At 45.8% G+C, this 10,946-nt stretch overlaps 1 protein-coding gene across 1 annotated transcript; it reads right to left on the bottom strand.

Moving 5' to 3' along the window:
• Positions 1 to 2,975: 2,975 nt before the first annotated feature.
• Positions 2,976 to 10,328, bottom strand: LOC136005957 (heat shock factor protein 5-like). Its single transcript, XM_065663853.1, has 8 exons — positions 9,740 to 10,328; positions 7,781 to 8,160; positions 7,526 to 7,528; positions 6,888 to 6,965; positions 5,832 to 6,191; positions 4,059 to 4,418; positions 3,678 to 3,822; positions 2,976 to 3,040 (listed from the first exon to the last, which is right to left on the bottom strand). The coding sequence occupies exons 1-8, from the start codon at positions 10,326 to 10,328 to the stop codon at positions 2,976 to 2,978; spliced, it is 1,980 nt and encodes a 659-aa protein (XP_065519925.1).
• Positions 10,329 to 10,946: the final 618 nt, after the last annotated feature.

The raw sequence follows: 10,946 nt of genomic DNA on the forward strand, positions 1-10,946 counted from the left end.
CTATGAATAACAAACAAATTAATGAAAAAAGCTATACATGACCTATAAATTTATAAATATAGCTATAAATAACATAAAAATTAACGAAAAAAGCTATACATGACCTATACATTTATAAATATAGCTATAAATAACATACAAATTAATGAAGAAAGCTATACATGACCTATAAATTTATAAATATAGCTATAAATAACATACAAATTAATGAAAAATGCTATACATGACCTATAAATTTATAAATATAGCTATAAATACCATACAAATTCATGAAAAAGGCTATATATGACCTATAAATTTATAAATATAGCTATAAATAACATACAAATTAATGAAAAAAGCTATACATGACCTATAAATTTATAAATATAGCTATAAATAACATACAAATTAACGAAAAAAGCTATACATGACCTATACATTTATAAATATAGCTATAAATACCATACAAATTATTGAAAAAGGCTATACATGACTTATAAATTTATAAATATAGCTATAAATAACATACAAATTCATGAAAAACGCCATACATGACCTATATATTTATAAATATAGCTATAAATACCATACAAATTTATGAAGAAAGCTATACATAGCCTATACATTTACAAATATAGCTATAAATAACATACAAATTAATGAAAAAAGCTGTATATGTCCTAAAAATTTCTAAATAAAGCTATAAATAACATACAAATTCATGAGAAACGCCATACATGACCTATAAATTTATAAATATATAAATAAATAACATACAAACTTATTAAGAAATCTATAAATTTATAAATAAATCTATAAAGTACACATTTATTAATAAAGCTATAAATACAGATACACCAATTTATGAAGCTATACGTGACATAAATTTATAAATATAGCTATAAATAACATACAAATTAATGAAAAAAGCTATACATGACCTATAAATTTATAGATATAGCTATAAATAACATACAAATTAATGAAAAAAGCTATACATGACCTATAAATTTATAAATATAGCTATAAATAACATACAAATTCATGAAAAACGCCATACATGACCTATAAATTTATATAGCTATAAATACCATACAAATTTATGAAGAAAGCTATACATAGCCTATACATTTACAAATATAGCTATAAATAACATACAAATTAATGAAAAAAGCTATACATGACCTATAAATTTATAAATACAGCTATAAATAACATACAAATTAACGAAAAAAGCTATACATGACCTATAAATTTATAAATATAGCTATAAATAACATACAAATTAATGAAAAAAGCTATACATGACCTATAAATTTATAAATATAGCTATAAATACCATACAAATTATTGAAAAAGGCTATACATGACTTACAAATTTATAAATATAGCTATAAATAACATACAAATTCATGAAAAACGCCATACATGACCTATAAATTTATAAATATAGCTATAAATACCAAACAAATTAATGAAAAAAGCTATACATGACCTATAAATTTATAAATATAGCTATAAATAACATAGCTATAAATAACATACAAATTCATGAAAAACGCTATACATGACCTATAAATTTATAAATATAGCTAGAAATAACATACAAATTAATGAAAAAAGCTATACATGACCTATAAGTTTATAAATATAGCTATAAATAACATACAAATTTATGAAGCTATACATGACATAAATTTATAAATATAGCTATAAATAACATACAAATTAATGAAAAAAGCTATACATGACCTATAAATTTATAAATATAGCTATAAATACCATTTAAATTAATGAAAAAGGCTATACATGACCTATAAATTTATAAAGATAGCTAGAAATAACATACAAATTAATGAAAAAAGCTATACATGACTTATAACCTTATAAATATAGCTATAAACAACATACAATTTTATGAAGAAAGGTATACATAACCTATAAATGAAAAAATATATCTATAAATAACATACAAATTAATGAAAAAAGCTATACATGACCTATAAATTTATAGATATAGCTATAAATACCAAACAAATTAATGACAAAAGCTATACATGACCTATAAATTTATAAATATAGCTATAAATAACATAGCTATAAATAACATACAAATTCATGAAAAACGCTATACATGACCTATAAATTTATAAATATAGCTATAAATAACATACAAATTAACGAAAAAAGCTATACATGACCTATAAATTTATAAATACAGCTATAAATAACATACAAATTCATAAAAAAGCTATACATGACCTATAAATTTATAAATATAGCTATAAATACCATACAAATTAATGAAAAAAGCTATACATGACCTATAAATTCATAAATATAGCTAGAAATAACATACAAATTAATGAAAAAAGCTATACATGACCTATAAATTTATAAATATAGCTAGAAATAACATACAAATTTATGAAGCTATACATGACATAAATTTATAAATATAGCTATAAATAACATACAAATTTATGAAGAAAGCTATACATAACCTATAAATATATCTGTAATTAACATACAATTTTATGAAGAAAGCTATACATAACCTATAAATTTATAAATATAGCTATAAATAACCTACAAATTAATGAAAAAAGCTATACATGACCTATAAATTTATAAATATAGCTAGAAATAACATACAAATTAATGAAAAAAGCTATACATTACCTATAAATTTATAAATATAGCTATAAACAACATACAAATTTATGAAGAAAGGTGTACATGACATAAATTTATAAGTAAGTCTATAAGTAACATACAAATTTATGAAGAAACCTATAAATAACATACACATTTATGAAGAAAGCTATAAGTAACACACAAATTCACAAATAAAGCTCTCTAGAAGTTCAAAGTCAGGAAACGGAACAGAAGAGGTGTGACCCTGAACCCAGGTCCCGGTTGTGTGCGGAGCGCTGCTGCCGGACTCGCAGGACGGAGCCAGCCGGCAGCTGCTCCACGTGTTCACACGCTCCTCACTCTGCTGTCTTCCTCCAGAAGCAGCCCCGCTTACAGGCTCCACCTTCCGGCTCCTGGGGATCTAGGGAGCAAACAACACCGAGGAAGTATCAGGCCTCGGCTCTGGCTCACCTGGCAGCACGCACAGCAACTGTGCTGCCATCAGGGACAGTCAAGTCTGGCCAAAGGCGGCCTGCGACTCGAAAGTCTGAGGGTGTTTTTCTCCTGTGTTTCAGCACACGTTATCAGCAGGCTGGTATGAAATTTATTTAGTCATCTGAGCCAGAAAGGTTGGACTCGTGCACTAACTTCGGCACCGTGGTGGGTTTTTCCCCGCTTACTTCAACAGTCACTTCACTAGTCAGTGTTCCCTTTGTGGCACTGTCACCCTCCAGCAAACATGTCTCCAGCCTGCATCTCAGTGCTGTGTACTGTGACATGCAGGGGTCTGGCACAACTCCCACAACTTCGGCTTTTATTGACTGAGAGAATTTAGTCCCTTGTCCACCTAGGAGTCCTCAGCACCAGCTTAGCTATAGAAGCGTGTCGCGAAGCACGCTAAGAGCTCGGACCAGTGTAACAGTTGAACTGAAGGCCCAGTGAGGTACTTACACTGCAGACAGTAACTCAACTCCTGTGATCTCCCCTTCCTGGAAGAGTTTCAGAGCAGCTGTCTTGGCCACCTCTAAAAAATGCAGGATCTCTTACCAGGGACTTACCCTGCCGTGAGCTCTGTCTCCTCTTCCTGCACCGCGGCTTTACAGACGACCCTGCCTCTTCTGCAGCAGGTTTGTTCACTGCCTCAGGTCCTGAAGTCAGCTCTCTCTCTTCCGTCACCGATTCACATCTCACATTTGCATTCTCCTTTAAATAAACACACCAAGAAATGAAATAAACCCAAAGATCGCTCAATAGCTTCTTGTTATCACTGCAGGCACAAAACAAGAACTGCTCTTCTCCACTCCAAAAGGGCACCTGAGAAGTGCTGAGCACACGAGGAATGTTTTGAACCCAGAATTAAGGTTGCCAAACTGAAATTCAGGCTCTGAGGAGCTAAACCTGCCCATTCCTGGGGACTTTTACCTCCATTTAGCACTTACTTGAGCAGCACTAAACAGTCCTTCCACACGAAACATTTTGGAGGGTCGAGCTGGGTTGTGATCCAGTTGTTCTCCCTGCTCTTCACGGGCCCCCTGCGTGGTCACAGCGTCTTGCACGCTTTCAGCAGCAGCAGCGCTTTCTATGGCCGCACGGACGCAGCTTTCAAACAGTTCTCCATCCCAGCTTTCTGCAGGTTCCGGTGTCACTACATCAGCGCCTCGTGAATCACGCATCTCTTTGAAAAACTGAAACACATCTTCATAACTCAGTTCTGGCAACTTCTCCACGTCCTCTGATGCATGATGTGCCCCATCAGAGGGCAGGCACTCAGCTGCAGAAGGTGGCTGCACTTCAGGACTCTGCGAGAAACAAAACACAGGGAATGTCTAGGTGAAAAAATCACAACCATTTTCAGTCAGGGCTGACGGATTTTACTGCTTCTGAGGACCGTGCAAGTGCTTACTGATGATCAGTACACAAGGACGGCAGGATGATCAATGCTCTAGCTAGCTGCATCCCTCAGCAGGCCCTCAGGGAAGCGTCTGCCCCAGAGCACACACAAGGTAGAGCTGATTATTGGCCACAGCTCAGTGAGATCCACAGGCAAAAAGCACGGTCTTCTCTACCACCTGCACAGCCCCTGCCACCCTGCTCCAGGAGAAACGATCGAGGCTACACTAAGGCTCGGAAATCTCAAGCCCTTTTGATCCGGGTAAGCTCATATTAAAACAGAAAAACGGGCAAAAAGGGCAAAAGGTTGGTTTTTGCAAGACAAGGTTTGTTCACTGCCTCGGGTCCTGAAGTCAGCCCTCTCTCTTCCGTCACCGATTCACATCTCACGCTCATATTCTCCTTTAAATAAACACACCAAAAAATGAAATAAACCCAAAGATCGCTCAATAGCTTCTTGTTATCACTGCAGGCAAAAAACAAGAACTGCTCTTCTCCACTCCAAAAGGGCACCTGAGAAGTGCTGAGCACACGGGGAATGTTTTGAACCCAGAATTAAGGTTGCCAAACTGAAATTCAGGCTCTTACAAAATGTCAGGCTAAGCAAAACAAGGAATCCAAAAATCAGAATCCGCAAACTTAGGGGACATGTCCTCACCGCCTTAACTTTGCCCTCAGTTATCAAACCACCAACAAGAAATAAGCCAAAAGAAATCCAGGAGCACTCCTTCTTCCCAACACGTGTATTAGTAACGGCAGATCCAGCTCAAACAACTTGACAGAGCTGTGCCATGCAAAACTGTGCACGCAGCCACACATTTCTGGGTGGGAATCGCTTGCTAATGAGGTATCAGTGATTCCAAAACTCACAGTCTCCACCTTGAGTCTCGCTGGTACTCGCTGTTATACATATGAAAGGCGAAGCCTGTGCGCATGAAGAGAAGTACAAGCACGCTCTTTGACAAAGTTGTGTCTTAACAGTCCAAAAGGCCTGTTCAAATACAGAAACTGAACACTCCGGGGACAGCAAGTACCGCCCAACACGCCTCCTGCTCCCGCAGGAAACCCACTGCTCTGTGCTATTTGCTCTTGGAAACGTGCTCTCTCTGTGTATGGCATGAGGATTGCTAACAAGGGCTTTTGAAAACCCTTTGGCCAGCAATGCCCTTGTCTAACATCCGAAACACAACTCCTAGGCATAAAAAATAAGAGGAGGAAGGAGGACTCTAGCTCACTACCTTCGCCAGCCAGAGCCCACATTTCACGAGTGAGGAGCTGAACCTGCCCATTCCTGGGGACTTTTACCTCCATTTAGCACTTACTTGAGCAGCACTAAACAGTCCTTCCACACGAAACATTTTGGAGGGGCGAGCTGGGTTGTGATCCAGTTGTTCTCCCTGCTCTTCACGGGCCCCCTGCGTGGTCACAGCGTCTTGCATGCTTTCAGCAGCAGCAGCGCTTTCTATGGCCGCACGGACGCAGCTTTCAAACAGTTCTCCATCCCAGCTTTCCGCAGGTTCCGGTGTCACTACATCAGCGCCTCGTGAATCACGCATCTCCTTGAAAAACTGAAACACATCTTCATAACTCAGTTCTGGCAACTTCTCCACGTCCTCTGATGCATGATGTGCCTCATCAGAGGGCAGGCACTCAGCTGCAGAAGGTGGCTGCACTTCAGGACTCTGCGAGAAACAAAACACAGGGAATGTCTAGGTGAAAAAATCACAACCATTTTCAGTCAGGGCTGACGGATTTTACTGCTTCTGAGGACCGTGCAAGTGCTTACTGATGATCAGTACACAAGCACGGCAGGATGATCAATGCTCTAGCTAGCTGCATCCCTCAGCAGGACCTCAGGGAAGCGTCTGCCCCAGAGCACACACAAGGTAGAGCTGATTATTGGCCACAGCTCAGTGAGATCCACAGGCAAAAAGCACGGTCTGCTCTACCACCTGCACAGCCCCTGCCACCCTGCTCCAGGAGAAACGATCGAGGCTACACTAAGGCTCGGAAATCTCAAGCCCTTTTGATCCGGGTAAGCTCATATTAAAACAGAAAAACGGGCAAAAAGGGCAAAAGGTTGGTTTTTGCAAGACAAGAAACTGGACGATCAGGCTTGCACAGGTCAACCCTTTTTCAGCACACACCAGCAGAGCTTGCTTTGCTTACCCCCTCTGAGGAAAAAAAGCATCTCCATGCTGCTGGAATGCGAAAGGAAGCCCTGGCATTTTTACTGAGGTTCTTTTGCTATTCGATAAGCCAGGCCACCCAATAAGATCCCGTCCCAGACTTCTCTCCTTCCTGCCGCAAGCCCAGAAACCTGCGGTCCGTGCATGGGGTCTCCTCCCTTCCCCCTGCTCTCTGTGCGCTGCACTCACCTGCACAAAGGCGCAGTCGGTGGACGCCGCAGCACTGGTGCTGACAGTCAGAGGACCTCCCTGGCCAGGGGGTGAACACTGCGGGATGCCTGCAAAATTCAGACACGGGGATCAGACTGCCAGAACTGGGGCCCAGTGTGCACAGTTCTATTGCTTACTTGCATTAAACACTGCAGTAACCACTCAGTAAGCTAACTCCCGGAATGTATTATGACCTCCCCACTGACTGTAAGACTCAGTTCTCCACCTTAAAACATATTTCGTCTAAGGTATGTAGACACAGATCAAACACACACACACACACACACACACACTGGAATGAAAATGTCATCTTATTCCAAAAAGCAGCTCTGTAGATGAAGCAGTTTCTGCAGGCCTCAGCTTCTGGGGACAGGCAGACCAATTCCGAATGGGCGCGAAGTGCAGAATGGTGCACAAAAAGAATGGTTTGCACTCACAACACCTTTTCTTGGGGTTTTTTGCCAGCTGCAGCAGTTCCTGATGGAACAGCAAGAAAAACTGCACCTGTGGAAATCCCACTGATGGGCTTGGCCGGAAGGAGCAAAGGGGCCAATTCATTTGTAATACTTCAGGTCTTCCAGCTGAATCAAGATTCCACACACACCCGCTTCACCCACACACTTTGTCCTCCCCTGCTCGTTGCAGAGAAGGCACTTCTGAGCTCCTCTGTCTCTCATACAGTTCATCTCATCAGAGCCAGAAGAAATGAGCAGCTAAAGCCCATTCTGTCACCGGCTGTTAGCAAGTAACGGACCCGGCACACACATCTCACTGGAAGCACACACGTCAGACACACACACAGTGACGGAGCACCGGGGAAAAACATTTCATGCATCACTTTGCAGTAAGTTCTCGAGCAGCAAGTGAAGAACTTTTGCCGTACGTGTTGGATCCGGGGCTTGCAAGCACTGCCCTGGAGACGCGCAGCTGGCGGGGTCTGGAACGGAAGCACCGGCTGGAGCCCCTCGCTGAAGCGGCAGAAGCGAGCACACGGTCCGGAGAGTGTACGTGACCGCCGTGGAACACTTGTGGAGGACGGGAAAAGGAGCCCCCTGGCCTGGGAGAGCTGGGGAAGCCCCGTGCCCTGGCAGCGACCCAACGGAACCCTGCCATGGTCTGGAAGGGACCGGCGGCTGCTGGGATGTCGTCGCCTGGAAGGCAGGGGGGTCCTGGCATGAGGCCGCTCTGTCGGAGGACGGAAAGAAGCTGCCTGGATGACAAGGTTGGGGAGCCTGTCCTACAGTCACCAGTCCTGCAAAACAACGGCAAACAAGGATTAAGGGATTTGCTCCAATGCTCTTCATCCAGAAACAGCCTCTGTTCTTACACCTAAACACACGCTAGCTGCTGCAGCACTAACACCTGAACACACAGGAACATCAGTGCTGTGCCAACGCACAGTCACCTCTGGAGCATTCAGTCTCCTGAAACCCTCAGGAGCAAGTGGCCGCTACTTAGAAATGTGCTACTATAAATCCAAATGGGCAGGAGCTGACTAAACCGGCACAAGCCATTGAGGGAGTGCTGCGCGTTACATCAGGCAGCAAGGTAAAATAAAGGGGGAATCGTGAAGCACGGCTCTACCGAACTCCAGCGCTGACAGCACACGGGCAGCCAAGGCAAGGGCAACGTCCAAATCCTAAACGTGACTCTGAGAGCACTCCATCACAAGCCATTCGGTTTGTCAAGGAAAACAAAACCAAAGCCAGCTTTTTTCCAGGCAGCTCAGCCGGTTCGGTTGAGTCTAAAAAAGCTCAGGCTTTGCCGTTTTGTTACTTCCAAGATACTCCCTTTAACCTTCTGTGGTTTCCTCTCTCAGTCAGTTACGGTTTCATGAAATGGTACTTGCCCTCATACGGTTACCCATCGCTTCACACGGATTTAACGACAGCTTATGGAGCAACCCCTCAAGGAGAAGTAGCGTTCACCTATCTGGTAGGGCTGTGCCCGCTCCACAGAGGCAGGGTGAGGGCGCTCTTACTGACTGATGAGGCAGGGGGGACACAAAATCACAAATGGAATACACGAACCTTTAGAATCAGTTTTAAGTAATGTTAAGTTTGATGGCTTTGTAACAGTAGCAATGGAAAATTACTAAAGTGCATGATACATAGAAAAAAAAAGAGTGCTGCTAGAGAACACATTGAGCCTTCTTGTACAGGGGAAATTGTTATAGTTGACAGGGTTTTAAGAGAACCAGTCTAGAAGAACAGGGCACAGGGGCAAGGAGTATCTGGGAAGGGCAGGTGTCCAGGATGGGCTACAGCTAACCTAACTGATAAGCAGGAGGACAGGAGGATTCTTATGTCTCTGGCGCTAACGAACCAATTAAACTGGTCTGAGCATCTACTGCGCGTGCTCCAAAGGCTGCCAGAAGCGATGAAGACTGTTGGAAGAAGTGAACGACCCTCAGAGACCACCACCACAACTCTGTACGCACGCGGGGAACTTTCTGGAAAATGACGTCATGTACGTATGCCCAGGGACTATGTAAGGCCGGCCTGGGGAGCAACGGGGAGACACGCGTTAGGGGGAGCTATCCCCCGCGTCTCCCGGCGCCGCAATAAAGGATACCTGCTTGTCAGCTTGAAAACTCTGTGGGCAAGTTTGTCCTGGGGTTTTCTCCCAGTCACTGAGCCACGCGCGAACCTCGCTCCCCCTGCCTGCTGGCAGCGCATCTCCCCGCACGAACAACAGCGGCTTTCCCGCACCGGCGGAGCTGAGCGGCCGCCAGCAAGCTCGGGCAACCCTGCTCCCTGCGGGGGGGCCGATCTCCAACCCCCACAGCCCCCAGTGCTTCTCGGCCCGCAGCCCGGGCCACCCCAGCTCACCGGGCCTGGCAGCCTCGCCGAGCGTCGAGGGCGGGCGCTGGGGGCGCTGGGGCGGGCGGCTGGGCAGCTCCGGGCCGGCCGCCAGCTTCGCCTTCTTGGCGCTCGTCAGGCGCTTGAGGCGCACGAGGAGCTCGGGGCGGCCGCGGCGGAAATGGGGGCTCTGGAAGTGGAGCAGGGGCCCGGCGGAGCTGCCGCCAATGTCCCCCGCCGGGTCCTGCAGGGGCCCGGGCCCCGGCCCCGGCCCCGGCCCCGGCCCCAGCCTGCGGAACCCGTACAGGTTCAGCTGCCGGAGGAAGTTGGCGAAGCTCCTGGTCTTGAAGAGCTCCGGGCCCAGCGCCGCCCCCTCGCCGGCCGGCTCCGCGCCCAGCAGCTCCCGCTCGAAGAGCCGCCGGTCCACGACCAGCCCCTCGCCACGGGCATCCCAGCGCACGGAGCCGCAGCGCGGGCTGTTCACCAGCTGCCAGAGCTTGGCCGGGAAGTGCCTGGGGTTGACAGCGCCGGGCAGCCGCAGGCCCTCCATGGCGCTCCCCGCCAACGGACGCACCGGCCGCTCGCGCTCCACCGGCCGCCGGGCAAGGCCCGGCCCCATCGGCCCGCGCCGGGGGAGCGACACCGGCCCGTGCGCCGCCCGGCACGGGCCCGGCTTCAGCCCGCGCTGCCCGCCGGGGCCGGCCCCGCCACCCCCTCGCCTCGGCACGGCCGGGCCCGCAGCGGCTCCCCGCGCCCCCAGCCCCGCCGGGCCCCTCGGCCGCTCCCCGGTCCCAGCCCCGAGAGGGAAATCGTGACCAGAAGTTCAACCCCGAACCTGCAGCCCCTCCAACATGGATATTCTCACTTACTTACACGTGTAAGACTCCGCCTCTCTAAAGCCTCACTGGCCACCACTCTTCTCTGACGGAGACATCAGCTCCCCTAAGGGCAGATGTCCAGGGCCTGCTTCTGAGCCTAATGTCTTAGGACAGAAACCAGGAGCTGCACATGGCCTTCACAGGGAGCCCTCTGGCACAGTGCCACCAACACGGATATCCTCTGCTGCTTACCCACCTCACTCTCCATCTCTGTAAAGCCTGAGTAGGCACCACACTCCGGTGACCGAGACACCAGCTCCCTAAGTGCAAGTGTCCACACCCTGCTCCTAAGCCTGTTGTGTTGTTCAGACAGGAGAAGAGCAGGCTGCGTGGAGACCTTGTAGCAGCCTTCTGGTATC

This window comes from Lathamus discolor, chromosome Z (assembly GCF_037157495.1).
Source record: "Lathamus discolor isolate bLatDis1 chromosome Z, bLatDis1.hap1, whole genome shotgun sequence".
NCBI lineage: Eukaryota > Metazoa > Chordata > Aves > Psittaciformes > Psittacidae > Lathamus > Lathamus discolor.